The 23,710-nt window shown below is 36.1% G+C and overlaps 2 protein-coding genes and 1 long non-coding RNA gene across 5 annotated transcripts; all 3 read left to right on the plus strand.

Annotated features, from left to right (window-relative positions):
- Positions 1 to 774: 774 nt before the first annotated feature.
- On the plus strand, positions 775 to 7,876 carry LOC134826391 (uncharacterized). Of its 3 annotated transcripts, none has more exons than XR_010161697.1 (6): positions 775 to 925; positions 1,063 to 1,150; positions 1,250 to 1,372; positions 3,050 to 3,117; positions 6,629 to 6,754; positions 6,906 to 7,876. It is a non-coding gene; the product is annotated as an uncharacterized LOC134826391 (long non-coding RNA). The 3 variants fall into 3 exon arrangements; XR_010161696.1 differs by having other exon boundaries at positions 1,250 to 1,364; positions 3,036 to 3,117; positions 6,629 to 6,771; positions 6,906 to 7,505; XR_010161695.1 differs by having other exon boundaries at positions 776 to 925; positions 1,250 to 1,364; positions 3,036 to 3,117.
- Positions 7,877 to 17,855: 9,979 nt separating this feature from the next.
- Positions 17,856 to 20,408, plus strand: LOC134826388 (dynactin subunit 6-like). The gene is made up of 6 exons (XM_063838732.1): positions 17,856 to 17,917; positions 18,092 to 18,262; positions 18,418 to 18,520; positions 18,813 to 18,947; positions 19,304 to 19,441; positions 19,685 to 20,408. The coding sequence occupies exons 1-6, from the start codon at positions 17,904 to 17,906 to the stop codon at positions 19,808 to 19,810; spliced, it is 687 nt and encodes a 228-aa protein (XP_063694802.1). The 5' UTR covers positions 17,856 to 17,903; the 3' UTR covers positions 19,811 to 20,408.
- A 290-nt stretch (positions 20,409 to 20,698) lies between these two features.
- On the plus strand, positions 20,699 to 23,360 carry LOC134826385 (uncharacterized). Its single transcript, XM_063838730.1, has 5 exons — positions 20,699 to 21,164; positions 21,943 to 22,065; positions 22,309 to 22,416; positions 22,545 to 22,715; positions 22,885 to 23,360. Exons 1-5 carry the CDS (start codon positions 20,724 to 20,726, stop codon positions 22,978 to 22,980), a joined length of 939 nt encoding a protein of 312 aa, XP_063694800.1. The 5' UTR covers positions 20,699 to 20,723; the 3' UTR covers positions 22,981 to 23,360.
- Positions 23,361 to 23,710: the final 350 nt, after the last annotated feature.

The raw sequence follows: 23,710 nt of genomic DNA on the forward strand, positions 1-23,710 counted from the left end.
TCACACATAAACTTTGAAAGCTCCTGCTAAAACAAACTTTTCGTATCTGTTAAATGTTTTAAAACAAATCCCCCTCCAGTACAGGTATCAACACATTTATTCCCACATTTAACAGGTCAAATTGAGGTAAGGGAACACTTTCTGCAAGAAGCTAGCTTCATAAGCTAGTTTTTATTAAACGATCGCATTGCTCAATTGCCCCATTTGCTAATACCCTGCAGTTTCTTTTCGTTTAAATCGTAAATTCGCGCGCAAAAATTACACCGGCGCGCCTTCCATTAATGATGCATTAGACGCATACATTATTAGCAGCGAGTGTGTTGAACGAACAGTCACTCGCGCCGCGCGCAATACTACAACGACTAATTTCAAATTATATTTAATTATTAATTTAAACTTCAGTTTTGCAATTTTGGCAATAATTGTTATTCAAATATACAAGTGGTCATTTCATAAAGGATTATAATGTTTTATTTAATGGAGCAGACTATTTGTAAATAATGATTGACGCGGACGGTAGTTTATTCTATTTGCTAATTACGCGTTCAGTATTGATAATTATGGTATTGTCATGATTAATATATGATATATAATATAATTGTTACGCTACACTAGTATATATACTAGTCATTAACATTGAAATAAAACATTAGAAATTTTATTTTTCAATGTAATTCTAGTCAAGTAGTCAAGCCGCGCATCCAAGCTTTATCCAAATTGCAAACTTTGTAAATGTTTGCGGAGTAAATATTTTCGTTTTGAGTATTGAAACTGAGTTTAAGGTAACCAGTTTGTAGAGTCATGCCATGCACGTAATTTAAGCTGATATCTTTCATTAACATTGTTCAATTGCAAATGGATACCGCTGGCACTCGCTAACTTTTAAGTTTAAAATGTTCAACCAACCCGCAACCAGAAAATAGAGGTAAGACCTTTCGTCTAGACACTTGATGATATTTGTTGTAGCTATCTCGTTTGATAAGTGATAATAACAATCTTTCATTCATCGAATAATTTTTGCAGTGAAGACAGGGTAACTACTCGATAATTATTTTTGTCCAGGTGAATTGATCTGAAAAAGAATGCCGTCCAGAATGCAGCATTCTCAAAATATGGTTGCTAAAATATGGACTTATGATCTACGGCAGTGGTAAGGGCTCCTAATTTGCTCATGAAACATGACCCGTTCAAATCAAAACAGAAGTCTGCTGTGTAATTATACTATATATCAATGAATAATATTTTTCAGAATGTGATGAAGAGTAGTGGAAATATTTTCTTCTCAAGATGAACTACATTCTGACGTCATGAGATAATAATACAACAGTTCTGTTCGCCCTCTCCGATCCCTTTGGCCCGGCTAGGTGAGTTAGTTTAATCTGAGTACAGAGTATTAAATTGTGGGCGATTGTACTAATAATAATAATAATTCTATACAGTTTCATAATTGAAACAATTATGGCCCCTTATTGTGGGCAGAGTATGTGTCTTTGTTGATGTGTCCTGTTATAAACTTATCTGAGTGACTGCATTAAAATAATTTTTTGTAATTGCAATTGTACTAGAAACTAGTCGAAAGCATTCAAAATGTAATATCAGCTATAATATCCATGTAATCAAATTGAGGAAGCATAAGAGCGTTTACAAATATTTTTCTATATTTCTGTGGAAGTAGTTTTTAAAAACCTATATAATGCTCCTATTCTCCTAGTAACATGATCCTACATAATCAATATGGTCCTGAAAGTTTAATAGGTTGTCTATCACCAGACCTAGGTGTTTCTGGGATTTGGTTTCTTCTATGTGAAGACTGCCATCTTCCAAATCAAGAGGGATCGACAGTCTATCAAGATTAGGACATTTGTCTAATACCATGAATGAGGATTTTGAAACATTTCGTCTCAGCTTGTTAATTCTAAGCCATTCATATGACATCTTTATACTACTTCTACTACTATTGTTATGTAGTAAATTGACATAAATTTGTAAAATAGATACATGAGATCACAACTCAATATAGGATGATAATCTATTTGATGAATAGCATTAAACTTTTCCTTGATAATAAATAAAATAGTCAGATTTTCCATTTACTGGATAGTTAAGTAACAGTTCATTATTCATATGCAATGATTGACCTAAATATTCTTAGGAAATATATGAAATTAGTCTTTGTTAGCCTTTTTAGGTGTATTTCTTGAAGGTTTCAATGGCTGCTTTCTCTTAGAGTCTTAGGTTGAGTTAGGTGGGCCTGATCTGTCTTTGACTGTGTTGCAACAGATCAGTTTTGGCAGACACAATAAGCATAGCTAAGCACACCTTTCTTTGAGAATTTATATCTCCCGCCACATCTGTTGTCGATATCTTTGTTCTTACAGAAACATGTGACCAACATATTGGACTGGTCTTTGACGAAAGTCGAAAGACCAGTAATCTGGGGATGTGGCCCTTTGGGGATGTGTCCCCTTAGCCAGTGCGATGTTGGTGGCAAGTCAAATATATAATCATTATTTCTTTATTGATAGGCTCTTAACATGTCAAATGTGACAAACTCTGTTGTAAGCTTGAAAAACTTTCACCAAGTATTCCTCAAATTTCTTGATCTGAGCTTCATTTAGTTTTCTAAGACAATATAGAAACTGACCTTGTCTGACTGAATTTCCCTAAATTCAACCACTTGCCATAATAAAAATACTAACAACCAAATAAAGTTTTTAAAATAATTATATACAATCACCAACGAACATTTCTTCAAGTTTACCTCTAGTTAACTAATTCGTGGTTTAAGCTCTTATTTTATTTAGGGTATTTATGATCAAAGGAATGTAAAATAAAACTTATTGTTTCATTGTATTATTAAATAGCTCTGCTCCGATATTAAACTTGCGCCTAATTTACATCTAGTTCTTCCCAAGCTTGTTTCTTTGATTGAAGGCAGGTTAGTTTAATAACCCAATAAGATACTAGATTTTATTAAGCGCCATTATTTCGAATCTAATGAGTTTAATTTAATCCTTTCCTTACATGGTTCTCAGGTTATAAATGGTAGTACAGTGTATGGCGACACATTCTGGCGGTATTGGAATACTCCAACAGTTCTTGCTGTCTCCCTCTTGGGTGAGATATTACTTATTACACATGTAGGAAACAAGGATACTAAGGTGATAATAACCGTATTGAATACACAATAGCAAATAGCAATCTGATTTAATCGTGTATTATTATTTAGTTTCATGATTTGTTCCTTTCATTGAAAGTTCTGACTGAATATTTGATAACTACTCGGACTATTAAACGGGGAGTAAAACTTCTAATCCATTAGTAGCACAGTTGATGAACCCCAGAACCTCACGCCTGAGTGACAGTTGAACTTGATTGGGAATGAATGATATCACCAGACCATCAGCACGGTTTCCGCTAATTGACAATGTTTCCTTATGAATGGATAGGTCTGGTGTGTAATATACTATGTATACACTATTACACGTACACTAGTGTATAGTGTATTCCAGTAGCAGGAAGGAGTTGAGTGTGCATTTGCTACTAAAAGCAAAATTTCTTCGGCATCGGTCGCAAATCCTACCCTCGGTCGACCCTTGATCATCTGGCTATCCAGTGTCCATCCGTCTCTTTGAGATTCATTATTACTTCAAGTTCAGTTTTTGTGAGAGAAGGGAGTATAACTTTAACTCCCAGTCTGACATTCTCTCTGAACTGTACATCTAGTTCATTTGGACATATGGTCATGTTAGAGATTGATGGGTCCCTTTTTTTCTACTAATTACCTACTTTTCACTGTCAATCAGTTATGACTTCATAAAATCCAAACCATAGCTAGCTTGCAGAAAATATTTCACCACAGTATTCCTATGACACTTCTCTACAGATTCATGTCATCAGAAAATCCAAATATCAACTTTGGTGGAGCCAGTGACCATTAAAAAACACAATTAAAGTGCTCCATTTGTGGGAAGGTGGATGTGGCATATCTGTATTTATCAATGTCTACAGGTGAAGAAGGCATATAATGGGAACACGTATTGTTTCGGTTGAGACACTTTTGGTGTGCAACCTATGTGGAGCGGCCAGTGTAAAATAGGTCAACTTATACCAAGTGAAAACATGGTCATATTATAATTTCTACCAAAACTTCATTGTAAACTCAATGGCACATAGTTTTTAATACCATTTGCTTTGTTAGGAGGTCCCATAAGGTCCCAACTCAAGTGGATGGACTCATTCTAAAACTTGACTTGTTCAAAATCAGTCATTTTGCCATTAAACTTGTCTCATAATGATCTGTGAATATTATTCCAGACGCTAATTATCATAATACTATGGTGATTAAGACTGCCAAAAACTGCTCAACAAAGGTGGAGCTCGTATTTAAAAGCCTAAATTTTGGACGTTTAAAACCATCTTTTAAGAGTACTAAAATTAGAACTAATTGAACTTATAGCTTTCTAATATGTATGATAGTTCACCCCTAAGTGATTTATAAAGTAGTGATACCCCTGGGATCAACCTGGTGGAGCAGAATTGGATCTTTAGTTACTGTATTTAGGAAGAAATTCGTGGACTTAAATATCCCTCTCATATCTTGTCCCCTCAGCTAGCAATCCTAGTACAGTGGTATGTAATAATTATATTGACCAATTAGATCAACCTGGTGGAGCACTGGGAGCTAAATCTATATTACAGAGTGTTGCGTGAGAACTTATGTAATACGTAATAGATTCTACTGTTCAATCTTCATCAAAACCATAAATTAGAGACGTAAACTAGTGATTTTCTATTTACTGCTCCACCATAGTTGATCATAATTGGGAATGTTTGATCATTAAAATGAGTTAACAATTATCATATCTTTCTGATGGAATCATTGATTGAGTTCAAAATGTTTGTATCAACCTGGTGGAGCACTTTAAACACATTTTTAGACGCTAAGTTGACGTTTGCTCCGGTAACACGACTCCTGTCCGACAGCGACATCTGTCCGACAGCGACATCTGTCCGACTAAGGGTACCAGAAAAAAAAACGACATCTGTCCGAAATTGTGATCTGATTTCAATACGACACATTTCCAATTAGAGACATGATCTGAACTGTTACTTGCAAATTTGTATACGTAACATTGCCAATTTGAGATATGATCTGAGCCATAGTTTACTACTAGTTTATTTTCGGCCCATACTAGGCAGGCAGGCATGAGGAAACTGCGTTGTGAATGGCGAGCTCGTAGTCCATGAGGATGGATTGTGGTTGGTAGCCCCAAGGCCCAAGAAGCCCAGGTGTTTATCTCCTCGAACATGTTGCGGTAGAGGGTCATCGATTTTCTAGGAATAATCAGTCCATAGAAGAGGGGGGAGGTTTAGTTAATGCAGTTTTAGGGCCATTTTGAGTTTGTATCAGCTTTGGTGGAGCCTCAGTTTTTGATATATTTCTACTGTTCAATCTGCATCAAAACCATAAATTTACTGCTCGTTGATCATAATTTGAGAGTTTTAATTATCAGAACAGGTGCTCAGTTATCACAACTCTCTTTAAATACAAGAATGGCTATAGTTTCGCTCCAGGTTGAGCTTTTAATTTCTTTTCTTTTTTATGAGGAGGATGTGATTTTTCGCTACCTAAGCTATGTATCCAAATGTCACAGTATAGCTCCACTAACACAGGATGATTTATTAGAAAAAAGTAAAAAAGGGACCCATCAATCTCTAACATGACCATATACCCTGGAGAACTTTCCACAGATGTATGATGGTGTAGCGTTCTCGGCGTCTTTGCAGTGATGTAAGTTTCAGTTCCTTCAGTCTATTCCAATAATCGGTGTCTCTGAGCCCTAGAATCCGTCTAGTGAACTGGCGTTGTATGCTCTGGATATCATAGATCTTGTTTGGATTCCAAAGCGGGCAGCAGTACTCCACTCTGGACCTTATCAGGGATTTGTACAGCTGGAGCATAACAGGTGTTGTCCTGTCTTTGAATACTCTAAGATGCCATCTGACGTATTCTCAACTCGAAATCTTTCCTTCATGATACTAGCCCGCTCATTGGATGTGAACTAGAGGCTTCGTTATTCGCCAGAACGAATCTAGGTTTATAACGCGCAAAAATTGTACAGTACACGCCGTATTTGTGATAATATGCTACAGGAAAAAGTTTGGATTTGGCGGGGAAATTGATTACGATCCTAAATCCTTGCACACTTTATAATTCCAGAACATTCCAGGATTTTAGGCAGAGTTTTATAACATGTATGTTGGTCACAGTTGTTTTTTTGCCGAATGAAAGAAAATTGTAAGCAATAATTGCGCTCGCGACACACGCGCATTCTTGAGCCGCGCGTCATTGAGCAAAGTTTTTTTTTAATTTTAGCTTTTTCAAGCTTTAAAAATCAACCATAACTTGACTTCTGACGATAACTTTACTAAGTAATTAATACTATTGTAGAGGTCATCGTTTATACTTCAATTCAGTTAAAAATTCAGTCCGAAAGAAGGTAAATTTTGTTTCAAATCGCTACTAAAGAGAAAAATACGGATTTGTGTATTTAAAGAAAACATTTTTGGACAACTTTCTGAGTCTTCAGCATTCTCTCTGGTATTGAACTGTTTGATTCTTCAGGTTTATACAACCCCCGGAAGTACAGAGAAAAGAGCATACACAGTGTGGAATCTCGAATCTCGATAGCCTCTTAAGAGGACGTAAAAGCAACTCTGATCTTGGAGGCTGGAATTTCAACAATTTCAGGTCACGATTTTAAAACAGTAAGCCAAGTTTAGCAGTTTGAGATGCACTGGATTTTCTCTCGCTACTGCACACAAGTGTCAGATTTAATTTTACTGAAACTTAAGTCTCACCCGTATTATTAATTAGTTGCTTATATTAAAATCTGTTTCAGATGTCGAAGGTAATGGATAGCAGCGTCTAGAAATGCCCACTGTACAACTGAGAAGTGCTCCTTTGTTGCCCTCCTTCTCCAGACACTACATGTCAATAGTCCGAACAAAAAGTTTTAATATAAGTAACTGCTAAGGAGGGATTGTCGTTGAGAAAGGCATTTAAAAGACCAATCCAGAGCTTTCTGCCTTCAAAATGTTTTTTTCACAGCAGACCATCAAGTTTTACAACAGATAGAAACAGAATCCTTAACAAACTGTGCCCAGCCCAAAACCTACCAAATCAGACTGATTAAAGCTGCTCATATCTGCTATAGCATCAATTAAAAATCAATGTTATAGCTGAATACAGCGACGACTCCGAACTAATCGATGAAGATGCGATGCTGGTCGCTTCTTGTATTATTATTAAAAATAATCTGAGACAGACAATGTTATTACTATAATATTGTAGCATAACGACGCTTTGCGTATAGCTGCTTTCCCATTTCTAATTATGCATTTCATCCTATAGTACAACTTGTAATATGATTAACTAATCAATATTAACCTAACACTAGAGAAGCTTTTTGATGAAAATAGTAAACAACTTGTTTCAGTTCAAACTAAATTAAAGGTCAGACCGGGATTCGAACCCTCAGCTAGCACGGTCAATCGCCCTCTTAGTGCTTAGCCAACTAGGCTATGGTGCCGGCGGTCGAAAATCAATGTTAACTATCATATTGTCGTGCTCGCGCATTCCCTACGCAAAGTTATTCTCCGACGATGTATATTTTTAGCCATTTTGGGGCTATTGCGCGGCGCGGAAGTTTTAAACCGTCATAACTCTGTCCAGGAACAGTCTCCAGAACTAATTAAACTTGTGATTTCCTAGTCAGAGGATGTACTTTACGAAGATATATGATTTGTCATACCTACGTCCACACAGTGGAATCACAAATGGGTATAGTCGCGAACGCTAAGAAACCGCAGGGTATGATGCTGGTCTTTGTTTGTGGATGTTATGTCAATGCTTACTCCACAGTCCAATTCAACAATGATTAAGTAAGATGTTCTTAATATCAGTTAGTTAAAGAATCGTCTAAAGTGATCTGTCCTACACTATCTTTATTATACAGTGAATGCATGAGGAATGGAGTATTCCCAGATGATTTAAAGACTGGGAGAATCAGTCCGATCTATAGGAAGGATAATGAGGAATTGCTGGAAAACTATAGGCCAGTATCAACCTTAGCTGTTTTTGGTAAGATATTTGAAAAAATTATTTACAACAGACTGTATAGCTTCTTTCAGTCCCAGAAAATGATTTACGAGAACCAGTACAGATTTAGAAAAAATCACTCCACAAGCCATGCCCTCAACTCCTCAGTGAATTACATAGAATCCTGTCTTAGCAAAAAACTGCATGTACTTGGAATATTTATTGATCTATCTACAAACAGAGTAACTCTACTCCTATGTCTGAGCGTGCTGAGTTATCTAGGTGGAAGATGCTAGGACACATACTGAGGAGCGATGAAAGATCACCAGCTCAAGCTGCGCTGTGTTTTGCTGTCGAGATGTGTGGTGAAGTTGGTAGACTCGGGGCTCACAGACGTAACCTCCTGCACCACCTGAAGGTTGACCTCTGGAAGCGCTTCATCTTGCTGGAGTCGTATGATGATATTCTCCATTTGAGAGAACTTGCTAGTGACCGTGCTTATTGGAGCAAATTGTTTAACTTTATACTTGAGTACAAGTCAATTTGATTATTGGGACATATAATTTTACAAAGGATCACATTTTGGTTCTAAATTATTTTAGGATTGTTGACATTTGTAAGATTGACATGTTTGATAATAATAATAATAATCTCACATGAAAAACTACTTAATAAACTAGACAACTATGGAATACGTGGAAACGCTAATAGACTCATCGCTAGTTATCTCTCTAATAGATATCAATATGTCTCTGTACTGGGCGAAGAGTCTGACAAGCTGCCTGTTCTCTTTGGAGTTCCCCAAGGCTCTTGTCTCGGACCCTTGCTATTTATAATATATGTTAACGACTTATTTAGAACAACTGATCTGGGCAAGTTCATACTATTTGCAGATGACACAAACATATTCGTATTAGATGAATGTAGAAAAAAACTGTATGAAAGAGCAAACGAAATTCTCCGTTTGTTACACCAGTACATGAAATGCAATCTATTACATATAAATATAAAGAAATGCTGCTACATTCACTTCAATCCGTCACGTACAGCTACTGATAATGAGGCAGATAACGAATCAGAATATATACTAACTCTGAATAATACGGTAATAAAGCAAGTTAAAGAGACCAAGTTTTTAGGTGTTATTATTGACGAAAAGCTAAAATGGGATGTTCAAATAAGAGCCCTCAACTCGAAACTTAGGTGTGAGATCGGAAGACTCAGTAGAATACGACACGTTATCCCGAAAAAACACCATAAAGAATTGTACCACACGTTATTTGAGTCACACCTAAGATTTGGAATATCGGTATGGGGTGGGTCGAGTAACAATATGCTTCAACCTATCTTCATCACTCAGAAAAAATGTATCAGAATACTATTTGGTGACCTTGAAGCATATCTAGATAAATTTAGAGTATGTGCCAGAACACGTTGTATAGATGAACAAATCCTAGGAAGGGAATTCTTTGAAAAAGAGCATACAAAGCCGTTGTTTAACAAGAACGGCCTTCTTACCGTCCACAACCTGTACAAATACACATGTCTATTAGAACTGTTCAAAATTGTCAGATTAGAATCTCCAATCTCACTCCTATCTTTACTCCACAGATCACCATCACAAAGACGTTCAGACCAGTTCATCACCCCGAACCCATCCTCCTCTTTCATTTATCAATCAACAGAAATGTGGAACGACTGTCGAAAAATTGACAGTTTGATAAGCTTTACTAAGTCAACGAACTTAGTTAAAGTAACACTGAAAAGTGAGCTACTCAAGATACAGTCCAGGTACGAAGAATTAGAATGGACAGAATTAAACTTCGATAAGAATGAGCTTGTATTTTAAAACAGAGTCCTTTGACTTTATTACTTTGAAATTGAAGAATCGTCTGGCCATAACTCATTTCGTTCGCATTATAGATTCACATTCACTTTCATTTTCACTATCACGCACAGTACAGGGTCATACCTCAATACCAAATTATTATAGGGCACAAGAACGAATTTGTTTACAATTATCAAAATTTGTTGAGCCCAGCAGCTTACTTCCTTTCCTCTCTTCCCCCGTCGTCTGGAGCGTGTGATTTTTGTTGATATCCGAGCTCTTATTTTTATCTTTTGGTTAACTCTCTGTGATTGGACTCGGTATTTTCGTCCCGGCCGAGTGGGACGATGCTTGCTCGCCAGTTAAGCTATACTGTAGATGACACTAATTTCTACAAACCACAAAATATTAAATATAAAATGTGTCCAGTATGGCGCAAATGCATAATTTGATAATTTCTCGACGCCGTCGTCGGGGTGAGAGTTATCTGAACCAACTGCATGCCCCTACGATTGCGTCATCACTGGTGAGCAAGCATTTGTTTGTTGTTTAGTTGTGTTGAAAGGGAACATTACTTGATTAATTCATCCATTCGGATTTTAATAACGATGAGCTATGATATACCGTTCATCTTAGACTATTGGATCAATCTTATTATATGATTAGATTTTATAAACGAACTTGGCACACAAAAGATTATAATGCGGAGGTTGGCTGGCTCTTCTATAATAAATACGACACTTCAATTTACAGAATGCTTGCTAGAGATAAGACAAAATATGATCAGACTATACATGCAGCATGAGTAACTGGTGGATAAGCCTTCGGTAAAAACGGATCCGGAAAAGTCAATGCGGCACTCGGGTCCTTGGTATTGTCGTCGGTATATTGTCCATTATCTACGTTCTGCTTTCGTAGTTTAAACAATAGTGAGTTCTAAATATACAGCTTTAAACCGATTAAGTATGAATGAATGAAATACCTGACAATCCGCACTCTTATAATCCAAAAGCATGAGTAACTCGTAGTGATGTATGATTTCTAGAAACTTTAAATTAATTTTGGCGCTCACAGGTCCTCGTGAATATGTGATCGCCGCATAAGGTTCTGTAAATGCGCAGGGCACCTTCAAGCTTAAATTATTCACCTTACTGAGGCAGTCAACCAACGCGCGGCTTTATTTTTATGATATGATATGTTTTGATTGTTATGAATAAATACCAAAATTTAAATTTGTTTTCCTAAAATTTGTTTTCCTCAGTCCACGCAATGTAATGCAAGCATTCATCACTGATCTGAGGACGGAGATAGATTTACCTGTAAAGAGGTTCTAATTACAAAAAAGAGAGACATTTTTAACACATTTGGCAACAAAGGTCAATGAAACGAAAAGTTTTCAATGAAACGAAAAGTTTTATTTTACATTCCTTTAATCATAAATAAAATAAGAGCTTAAACCACGAATTAGTTAGCTAAAAGTAAACTTGAGGAAATATTTTTGGTGATTGTATATAATTATTCAAAAAACTTTATTTGGTTGTTAGTATTTTAATTATGGTAAGTGGTTGAATTTAGTGAGACAAGGTCAGTTTCTCTATTATCTTAGAAAAATTTCTACTTTACAGTAGGCAATGCTGAGTGGCAGGAATGAGGGACCAAAACGCTTGGGGCTAACAATGGCCCATTTACAAACCACTTCAGACATGGCAATGATGTCATTTATGCTTAATTCGTCTGAAACTGACCCTACTGCACTTGTAACATTCTATAAAAATCTCTTCTAAAATAGGTATAAAAATGCATAACACAAAACACACAAACAAAATGTTTATAATCCTTATATAATAAATTTCTATAGAACTTTTAAATTTCTATAAAACTAATAAACCTATATATATATTCATTTTGCACCCAGAGAAAGATGTGATCACAGAGGTAGTTTCGATATTATGTTCATGACAAGGTATGGGGCTGCTGCAAGTTATATTTTGCTAAGATATTACCGCTTTTTCAAGCTTAAGTAATCTAGGCAAGGTCAATTTTAAAGTTTTTGAATTTTGTCGAACGCTGTTTAAGGCTAAGTTCCAGTCATTTGGTTCTCCTTCCTTTTGAGTGTGAGTGATGGTGATTCTTATGGATGATTTGAGGTGATTGGGCTTATAACAGGTGAATGTAGTTAGCATGAGATTTTGTCGTACTGTATTCCATATTGTCCCTGCTCTGTATATGTAGCTGTCTGATGGTTTAGGTGTGAGAATGAGGGTCTCTTTGCCAAGTCTGCCAGATGTTTCAAAGAGGGAGTATAGTGATATAGGGGTTCTATATTTCAAGACCTTGAAGATGTCATTAATACAATGGTAGAAGTACAGATTATGCACATTCATGATTTCATGAGTGTTGAAGAGGGGTTTTGTATGCTCCTTTCTGTAGAATTCCTTGCCCAAGATTTGCTCCCCGTAGGGTCTGCATCGTGCACTAGTTTTAAATTTATCCAAGTATGCTTCTTTATCTCCAAACATTATGCGGGCACACATTTTCTGTGCTTTGAACAGAGGTTCAAGTTTTTTGTTAGATGCCCCTCCCCAGACAGTTATACCATATGCAAGATAGCTTTCAAACAGAGTGTGATATAGATCTTTATGGAGTGATGTGGGAATGTTATCTTTAATTCTATTTAGCATGCCACAGCAGCTGGCTAGTTTTTTTATCATGAAATTCTATTGACCATCCATTTTTGGGGAGATGTTGATTTTTGGCTTTGATGAAATAATTAAATTTCTAGGATGTTGTAGCAATATACAGTTCCCATCGATCTTTACCAAACTGCAACCTATCATATTCAAGAGCATCTTTTAAGCCAGAAATTGTGTTCTTGTCACAACCTTTCAAAAAATCAAGGGTACCAGAATGAATACTAGATCTAGAATATTCATAATCAAGAGCCCAGTAGAGGATATCAGACTTGTCCATAAACTCATTTAATAGACCGCAAAGCTTAACAGCATTTGTGGAGGCAAGATAAGGGGATGGCCTCAATCCATTTCCCCGCCAGCAAAGGGAATAAACAAGTGCAGCACGATATCCAGTGGTCACTTGCTTGAGCTCATGTGGGCAGCTAGCATAATGTGCCACAAATGAACAATGAGTACTACTTTCAGGAGTGCTATTATTAAAAGTGTGAAGTGTGTTGCAATGTTTCACAACTAGATCACCTCCTGTGAAAATTGATGGGAGTTGGATAATCAGTGTTCCAAACATGTTGATCTCTTTTTCTGTATCCCTATGCTCCTTGAATTGTCCTCCAGGTTCATAGAATAGAAGCTTGTAAGATTTACCATAGATAGTAGCATCTTTAAGTCCTAGGGCCGGTTTGATCTTATCTTCAATCAGTAGCGAAATTTGTTTTGTGAATGTTTTATTTTTTATTACAAATTTTTCTGGGTCCAATTGAAAGCTGTTTCTAACAGAGAGATCAACAAGGGTTTGCTCTCCCAAGCCATATGGTGACTGAGAGCACAAAGGTTTTATGCTATCAAAGGTTTAATCTTATTGATGGGTATATGTGAATATGTGATCGCCGCATAAGGTTCTGTAAATGCGCAGGGCACCTTCAAGCTTAAATTATTCACCTTACTGAGGCAGTCAACCAACGCGCGGCTTTATTTTTATGATATGATATGTTTTGATTGTTATGAATAAATACCAAAATTTAAATTTGTTTTCCTAAAATTTGTTTTCCTCAGTCCACGCAATGTAATGCAAGCATTCATCACTGATCTGAGGACGGAGATAGATTTACCTGTAAAGAGGTTCTAATTACAAAAAAGAGAGACATTTTTAACACATTTGGCAACAAAGGTCGGTTTATCATGAAATTCTATTGACCATCCATTTTTGGGGAGATGTTGATTTTTGGCTTTGATGAAATAATTAAATTTCTAGGATGTTTATTGTATATTGTAAGGTGAGTGATAAGATAAAAGAGGCGATTTTAAATTATTATTTAATCTAAACAAGATGTTTTCAGGATGGCATTGAAAAGGTCGTCTTCACAGGAGTTACATCCTTTTCAAACAAAAACCATTAAACTTGAGACAGATCACCCATCCATTTCCGGAAACATTTCCACATTATCCTCAGAAGTTAATGTTAATGTGGAAGGCAAAAGACAAGAGAAGTCATGCCATGATTTGAAAGAGGAGCTGTTCTCATTATTGTCTCTTCTTTCAGAAAATTGTGGTGATTTTGCCACAGGTGGGGTTTTACCTCCTGATGAGTTACAATGTCATCCAAATATTGAAATAAAAGATTATGGTGTTTTACCTTTACCCATCAATAAGATTACCTTTGATAGCATAAAACCTTTGTGCTCTCAGTCACCATATGGCTTGGGAGAGCAAATCCTTGTTGATCTCTCTGTTAGAAACAGCTTTCAATTGGACCCAGAAAAATTTGTAATAAAAAATAAAACATTCACAAAACAAATTTCGCTACTGATTGAAGATAAGATCAAACCGGCCCTAGGACTTATAGATGCTACTATCTATGGTAAATCTTACAAGCTTCTATTCTATGAACCTGGAGGACAATTCAAGGAGCATAGGGATACAGAAAAAGAGATCAACATGTTTGGAACACTGATTATCCAACTCCCATCAATTTTCACAGGAGGTGATCTAGTTGTGAAACATTGCAACACACTTCACACTTTTAATAATAGCACTCCTGAAAGTAGTACTCATTGTTCATTTGTGGCACATTATGCTAGCTGCCCACATGAGCTCAAGCAAGTGACCACTGGATATCGTGCTGCACTTGTTTATTCCCTTTGCTGGCGGGGAAATGGATTGAGGCCATCCCCTTATCTCGCCTCCACAAATGCTGTTAAGCTTTGCAGTCTATTAAATGAGTTTATGGACAAGTCTGATATCCTCTACTGGGCTCTTGATTATGAATATTCTAGATCTAGTATTCATTCTGGTACCCTTGATTTTTTGAAAGGTTGTGACAAGAACACAATTTCTGGCTTAAAAGATGCTCTTGAATATGATAGGTTGCAGTTTGGTAAAGATCGATGGGAACTGTATATTGCTACAGTGGACAAAAGGGTTACTGAGAGAGGGATTTGTAATAGCCATAGAGGCTATGAAAGGGAGAATAGCAGTGATGCTAGTGATGGAAGTGATGGTTGTCATGGTGGATGTGATTTTGATAGTGATTGGAGAGAATCTGGACCAATCAAGCTTTCTCATTTTATCTCACTGACCAGCAAGTCTGACAAAATTAATCTTGAATTTGATCCCACCAAAGCCATAAACTGTGCTGATGGATCTTCTGATGATGAAGAATTCTGGGGATATGACAAAGGAAAAGGAACTTGTTCTGGACCTACTGGTAATGAAGGAGTAAGTCTTGAGCGATGGTACCAGAAAAAAATTGTTGTTCTTTGGAGAGCTGATAAATCACTTTCCTTGAAAATTAGGTCGTGCTTGTCAGACGGAGTTTCACATGTTCTAACGTTGCTGAAGAAAGGAGAACTGGATGAAGGTAAACAAGGATTCAAACTGTTGTGGAGATCCTTGAAAAATGTGTCCTCCAATCCCAATGATGTAATCAAGTTGTTGGAAATGAGCACCATTCTTAATTTTGCTAAGAAGGCATGTCACCTTTTAGAAATCCTTTTCAAGTGGGGAATACCAAATGATGATTCTGCTTGTGTTGTAGCTCATACTGCTTGCTGTTTCAAGGACAATGAGAAAATTGTTTTCTCGGTCAAAGAACTTCTCAAGAAAAGCTATAAATCTCAAACACAACAAGTTCTGCAGTGCTGCAGCAGTATAAGTTGGCTTAATTCAACCGAAACACTCGAAATAGTTATGGATTATACGTTGATAAACACTTCTTCTCCAAGACACAGGTACTATGATTCGAATACATCTAGCTTTAAAAGTGTTCAAACAGGATGTGAAACTTCAATATATTCAAATATATTGGAGTTTATGAACAAGCACGATACATTTCCTAGTGGACAAATTGAAAAGCTCGTTTCAATGATAGATTCTGTTGATGAAATGGATTCAGCAATCTCATCTGTTTCTCAGTTCCAAGATGGTCATTTAACACATCATCTCTTTATCTCACAATTCCTATCAATTGTATCTGATGAATTAACAAACGAGAAATCTGATGAAGCCACAAAAGTGCATCATAGTATTTCTAATATATTTGATCATCTTTTAAAGACATATTTGGTGCAAAGTTACTTGGAACAGACGTTGACGAAACTTGTTAGTTCGATTAGATGTCTACCCAAAAATTCACAGTCCCTCATTAACATTCTTGTTGGACGGATCCAAGTGGTTTTTCTTGAAGGAAATGTGCCCGATTTTTTACTCGAAGCCTGTAAATTCAGACTTAAACATTTGGGAACTATAATTTCTAGAGGGGAGCCTGATAAGTCTTGGAAGCAGCCAACTGCCGTTGTTCCTGACCATCCGAAAGTTCAGCAATTTCTCAGAGGGCCTGCTCACACCTTCACTTACAGAAATTTCAACGACCTTAATCATGCATATAATTGGTCACGTAAGCATAGAAATGACAGGGGCTGTTCCATGAACTTAACTCCTGCTGAGCGAGGCTCATCTGCCGTTGTAGATATTGTGAAGACAAAACAAAGTTATGATGGGGTAAAGTTGCTGCATTAAGAAGAGACAAAGAAGAGTACGAGAGATTACTGGAGTTAGTTTCTGGAAAAAGAATTGCTTTAAACCAGCAGGATCAAAACAAAGTCAATCCAAAAAGAGCAGAAGTAATTGTTCTAGATTAGATGCGCTGAGAACTCTACTTACAAATTTTTGCCAAGATTCAGAGCACTTAATTTATTTTATGTTTATTTTTTAAATTGTTTAAATTTCAAAACAAATTTTCAATTATTCCAAACATTTGTTGTTTAACACTAATCCTACTTAACTATTTGCAATAAAGAGTTTTTAGAATTGTTTTTTATTGTTTTTCAATCGAGATTCGAGGAGGCCATCTATCATAGAATATTAAACTCGTTTTTGTTGGTTTAACGCCTTGTGAGTTTTTAGGTTTTTTATGGCTTTTTAATTACATTTTTAAATCTCATTAAAGTAATGATACATTTAAAAGCATTTTATGTACAATTAAGATTAAAATGTTTATTTATATTCCTATAATATTAACTAACTTGAATCGATATTTCATATGGTGGTAAATATGGCACCATTTAAATTTTTAACCATTGTCTTAACCAATTAATTTTATAATAGATTACACCAATGTTATCATTTTATCATATTTTAATTCTTCATTTGCATAGCACATTGAATTATCAAATTATGTTGCAGTCATAGTGTTTTACTAACATCAATGGGGCCGGGGGGGGGGGGGTCTTCATAAAATTCTCTCGAAATCGAGTTTATAATTATAGTTGTTTAAAATCGAGTTAATAGTTGAGTTTAAGCAGCTGATAGATATCACTCCCTTCTATCAGAAACAACAATAAACTCGATTTCGAGAGAATTTTGATGAAGACCCCCCCGGCCCCCTTAAGGGTGCTTACAGCACATCCTCACCGAAAGCACTAAAATCATAGATACTGTTTTGACAATAGGTCATGAAATAGTAGACATGTCACAATCTCACATTTTATGTGAGCTGCATGTAGCTATTAATACCATAATATGAGATAAATTGGAAATTGTCTTGACATGTGACAGGCGAATAATCTTAGAGCTTGCAGCATTGACTTATCACATAATATTAGAATGTCACGTTTCAATACTGGTAAATGCTTGTAGAAAGTTTACCCATATTTGTTTATACACACCAGTATAATCATGCCAATTCTAATTCCAGATACGTATTGAATTATTCTTGGTTTATAGTCTATTGTAATTACAAACTTTTAGGCTAAGGCAACCTGGATTCTTGATAACATCAGCTGTCATGAACAACGATAGGTAAGGGGATTTTACATCGCTTGAAATATTGTTACCGATTTTATGGTTAATAATTATACACAGTTCACCAAATAATTACAAAACAGATATAGCAACAAAATCAACACAAATATACTGAACAATAGATTGTATTCTGGAAAACAGATTCTTTTAAAAACATTAAAAAATCCTCAGTCTGAGAATTGCGAAGGGGTCAGTGGTGTGCGCAGAGGCGGATTTGAGAGGTGACGTGACTATAGGTAACAGCACTATCATTCACCCTAAAGTCAGGATATTTGCTTACGGTGGTCCCATTGTTATCGGGGAGGGTTGCTTGATTGAGGAACAGACCGTGATTATCAACAGGCAAGTCAAACTTAAAAGATTATGTGAAAAAATGCGGAAAAATGATATTTTATAAATTTTATGCTATCAATGCATACTTTTAACACCGATATTAGCAATTACCAAAAATCAGCCGAATCTCCACGACATATCCATTTAAGCTTATTGTACTTCAGAGGTGATATGTCTGACGAGGACCTGGCTAAGTTCCTGAAGGAGACAGAAACACGACCTCCCCAAACTCGGGGAGGTAGGAATGCTCCTCTTCGTTCCCTCCAGGTACTTTTCCCTTTTTAGACCTTATTTTACTCGTTTAAATTTTTGTTCATTCCGGTAATGAGTTGGTCCTGGGTTAACAAGAAAATGATCCATCAGTAGTGCAATTAAATTACTATACTAGAACAGCTCTGTTTTTAATTCACTGAACTTATTGATAAACTGTAGTTTCTTCAGTCTTCACATCAGATATTCCCGACAGTACATTTAAAGAGTAAAGTTAAATTCAAATCTGTAAAACATTTTTATCCAGTAACTTTGTTGCAGTGGATGTTACCCTACTTCTCCTACTCAGGTTCAAACAAACTACGTATGTGGTAAACAGGAGGGCGAGACTCTGTGCATTGGGAGTTACAACGTGTTCGAAGTGGGCACCCATGTCGAGTCGTTGAAGATAGGCAGCAATAATGTCTTTGAGAGCAAATGCAAGGTTAGTTTCTATTATATTTCAGATCGCTCCATAATCAGTAATGAATGACTAGACAGGTTTATTGTAATGAAAATTAAATGATGGCGTCTGGACTTGGGACCAGCTCACAGTACATTACATTAATACCTTCTGAATACTATCAGGCTAGCTCAAATTATTTGTTATATAATAGCAGTGTCGACAGTATTAAATAGTCATACAGTCGTTTGACCGTATTTTTGACCGTATTTTTGTTTTTGTTCAAATAAAGGATTTTCATATAAATAAAGGATATTCATCCAAATAAAGGATTTTGAATCATTTAAGTGACTTTTAATGATATCATGTTCCACGTTATAACTGCTTATCTGTCTCAGTTAGGAAGAGACATGACGGTTGGTGACGGCTGTGTTGTGTCCGTTTTCTGCGTGTTAGATAAAGAGGATCACCTTGATAACATGACTGTGGTGTACGGGCCCGGCAACCAACGCAGAAAGCAGCAAGATAAACCAATGGTTTGTGTAACACAAACCATTAATCGTCGGACACATAATGTGTCTGATGATTAATGGTTAATTTTAGTCAGGGATGAAGGATATCGTGTTCGAACTTGAGCTTATAAATCTCAAAGTGATGCAGTTAACCATACGATCCGTTTCCATAAATTTATGGTAAACTTTCGCCATAATAATCTTTTTGCAGTCTGCCAAGTTTTAGACACTCCAAAATAAAATGTTACAACTTCTGATATATTTCAGCCTCAAACACAACAGTTGGAGTTTCTGGCTAAAGTCTTGCCTAATTTCCACAATCTCAAGAAATCGAATGTCCAGAACGTATCGAATACCCAGAACCTATCGGCAAGAAATGAGAGTGCAGACTGAGTTCCCTGAATTAGATCAAGCAGAGTAATTAATTATGAATAAGTAATTAATTAATTAATTATGCCGAGTGTGGCCACGCTGGTTTAAGACTTGACTTAATGTAATAATATTGCAGCTGTTGTTTAATTTTGTAACATTACTCAAATTACAAATAACATAATATGTTACTTTAGATATGGGATGATATGTATTTCTGGCTTCGTTCGGAAACATTTTGATAACGAGTTTCATATTGTGTTTGGTACTCTTGTAGGCTTGTAGAATCTAGAATTAAGATATGAGAATTCGTTAAAACAACTTTCAAGTTATATTTTTAATCGTTTTTTCTGATCAGATTCTGCCAGTTTCAGTAGACATCTTCCGTGGTACATCTTATTTGAACTTTTAAGTTCTACGAGAAATAACTTGAGCAATGCAAATGATACATAACTGAAGTGTTCATGGTTTTATTATTTTGCTTGACGTAGTTGGTTTTGATTACCACTCTATATTATAATATTCACTGTTACTGCTTCCAATGATTTAGATGTGTATATTTTGTAATTTGTATTTGTATTTAGCTATTCAACGATTTATTTTCGGGTTTTTGAATTATTAATTTACTGTTTGCTTTAACCGTTTAAAAATGAGCAAGGATTGGCACTCATATTGAAACTACAACTATTGTATCTCGGAGCCGAATAAAAAGCATACAAGTTAATATCAAGCTGTGCGATTCTGCGTCCAATTTCCTATAATCCATAGCGTGATGGGGTTATGCTCGATTTAATTGATAAATGACAGTGAAAGTTAGAGACAAACCGATAATTTGTGATATTCTCATATTACGTGGACTGATTCCAAATCACTGAAATAATCACTAAAATTACTTAACCTTCCCAACCGCTCATGTTTGTTAACAATATTAGGGCAGATGGCAGCAGCTGTAGGAAGAGGACGAGCTAGAGGTATCAGGGGTACCCGACCTCCAGGAGACAGTCCCAGCACAATCAACTCTCAGTCCCCAGTGGCTAGCCCCCCACCCCCAGTTCTGCTAACACCCACTGCTCCTACTACAGAACCACACTTCGTTACAGAACCACTCCCAGCAGATACTACTCCTGCTCTTCAGACTCCACATGATATAGCTACTTCTTGTTTGAACTTGTTGAGGAATCCTAAGAGACGAAATCAGTTAGACTGTTACAGGGACTGCATTGAAGTGATTAAAAACTGTTTGGGTGCTCAGGAGAACTCAAAAATCTGGGTTGAAAAGTGTATTCAGGATATTTACGGAAACTTATCCTTGTCACAAGAGTTTGTTCAGCTTATTTCTACTATACAGGCTGATAAGTCAATGCCAACGTCAAAAGAGGTTTGTCTGGTATTTGGATTTTTATCAACTTTAATGTAAATATAACAATGAAATCTTCCTGAACGGGGATTCCTGTTTGTTATACAGTATATCACAGTTAATTTCCAGGGCCCAGGCGTGCTAGAAACGTCTGGAAAGGTTCTACATAAAAATATGTTTGGAACGCGCGTTGACTGTTTTTCTTTGTTCAGTTAGCGCGCGGCCGAATTATTATTCGTTTGTTCGTTAATATAATTCGTTCGATTCAATCAATTTTAAAGCCGCTACGATATGCATTATGCAAGTAAGATTTTGTATCGTAGCCAGCTACAATCTACATGCACCGCTAACGATGCAAGGTGATCGTCGCACAATTTACAATTGCGGAGATAATAACAAGTTTACCTTATGTGCCGACATAATAATCGTCATAATATGTTCATTATATACAAGCCTCTTGATTTATAATATCCCCACAGCTCAGTGGGACCCAACGGCCAACTGTTCAAAATAAACCTTTAATATTATAATAGCAAAGCTCAGCACAGTTTAATTGCATGGTTTTAGGATCTGTAAAGTTGCAATCATCTCGTAATAATGCACTTCTTGATAATGCACATTTTGTTAGATAGGCAACAGGTAGATAGCTACTAGCTAGCTATTTACATTTTGTTAGTGCGGCTGTTATCAGTCTATCATCTTACATCAGGTGTATAATATGGTTTCTACACATGATTTCTGCTTGCGGTGTACAATAGACAACGGTTGCAAACTGGCAATAATAATAACCCTCTTTCAGTTGGTGGCGGCCACTTTGCGGGCGATGAATCAAGAAATGCTCAGATTAAAGCCCGAAAATCCAATAACAATGTCAGAAGATCAAGGAGAAGCTTATGCTTCTTTCACGGTCGTATTAGCCGAGGTTTGAATATAGTTTAGAAGTTTTAATTTAGTCATTTGCATCAATTGTTCCATAACAATTCTACCTTCTAGTTCTTTTGAGGTATAAGGATGATACACATTGTTGGGGATGATTGAGAAAGATCCTGGCAATGATGCAAGTGTTTAAGAAATCTAAAATCAACTGTTGGAGTGGATAAGAGTGTTGGTTTTAGAAAATGTTAGCAAGATCCTCCACAATATCTAATATGTTTCTCTTAAACAGGTAGCTCTTCACATCACCAGACATGACGGTCAACCTATCAAATCGTTAACCGATGTCGTATTCAAGGAATGTTTGCAAATCTTGACTCAACCTGGCTTTCCTGATCAGGTTAATCTCAGCTAAATTCTACTGTACTAATACTTTTTTAAATTCTATTCGGATTTGGCTTTCAGATACCAACAATTTTCTTAATTTTCGTCCTGTCCTCCTGTTGTAAAACTGCAGTTTAATTTCAGGTCTACAAAGCAATTCACCATGTGTTAGTGAGATACGGTAAGAAGTTTGAAGACCATATATATCACGTGGCTCAAGCCGGAGCCGCCAAGATTCCTGCAGATCAGGTTTCTCGAGAGTTGGAGAGCTTGTACGATAAAATCAGAGGAATTATTATCCACGACAGTACTTCTGTAAGTCTGCTTTTGAACATTTTCACTAAAACTGCTTTTTCGTTTTAAATAAGAAGAAATGGAATATATTTAAGTGTACCTTTCATGAAACAATTTCGTGAATACCGCACATTCATGAACGTTAATCAACATCCTCGAGGTACATATTTTTTGAAGATTTAAAATTCAGGACAAGTCAAGGTTGCTGATGTTGGAAATAGTCGAAAGAAGAGCTCACCAGTATGTCATGCCTGAGGAATGTTTGCAGTACTACAAAACTGCTTGATTGGGACACAGTTTTTAGTTTAATCGCTATCTATTACTTTTTAATGTTGAAACTAAATTGAATACATATTTTTTCTATTCTTAATATTGATTTTATCAACGTTAGCGTACTGTTAAATGCAAAAACTAATCTGTGTATCAGAACTCAATACCATATTCTGTTAATAGACCAGAATTAAAGTACTGACTGCATAAGAACTGGCTGTCCAATTACATGATCCATTTCAAGCTATACAAATTGCTTGATTATTAATATAACTGATTCGAAAGTCCGGAGACTGTTGTTTTTCATTTCAATAAATTTATTCATTTAAACATAGTATTAATGTTTGGTAAATAACAAACTGTCAATTTCATCTTCTTCAATGTCAGCTTCTTTTCTTTTCTTGTTTAATTCTTTCTATGTTTATAGTATATCAATAAATTTCCTCATTTTTCCATACAATTGAAATTTGTGAAACTTTTCAATTTTCAAGAAGTAACTATTTAACCAGTAATCAAATACAATATTAATACCCTAATTACTGAAAACTTACTCAGCAATGGCCGAAGAATGGACTACATGTACAATGTGCCGTGCTCTCACAACAGGACAAGATGTGTTAGAAAGAGCCAAAGACAGGGCTGTAGAGTGGCCCAAACCTCTTTCTCAGCCTCCCAATAATGTAAGTTTTAAAAATTATCACGTGCTACTTAGTACTTATTGTAGGCTTGTGTAAAGTAAATTTTAG

This window comes from Bolinopsis microptera, chromosome 2 (assembly GCF_026151205.1).
Source record: "Bolinopsis microptera isolate Bmic1 chromosome 2, MBARI_Bmic_1.0, whole genome shotgun sequence".
Lineage (NCBI taxonomy): Eukaryota > Metazoa > Ctenophora > Tentaculata > Lobata > Bolinopsidae > Bolinopsis > Bolinopsis microptera.

Bases quoted from the DNA above. Each gene is read 5' to 3' on its own strand.
- LOC134826388 (XM_063838732.1), top strand. The intron at 18,521-18,812 runs GTACTTTTCCCT...TCTCCTACTCAG, and splicing joins CTCCTCTTCGTTCCCTCCAG to GTTCAAACAAACTACGTATG. The intron at 18,948-19,303 runs GTTAGTTTCTAT...TATCTGTCTCAG, and splicing joins TCTTTGAGAGCAAATGCAAG to TTAGGAAGAGACATGACGGT.
- LOC134826385 (XM_063838730.1), top strand. From the start codon at position 20,724: ATGGCAGCAGCTGTAGGAAGAGGACGAGCTAGAGGTATCAGGGGTACC. The intron at 21,165-21,942 runs GTTTGTCTGGTA...ACCCTCTTTCAG, and splicing joins CAATGCCAACGTCAAAAGAG to TTGGTGGCGGCCACTTTGCG. The intron at 22,417-22,544 runs GTTAATCTCAGC...GTTTAATTTCAG, and splicing joins AACCTGGCTTTCCTGATCAG to GTCTACAAAGCAATTCACCA.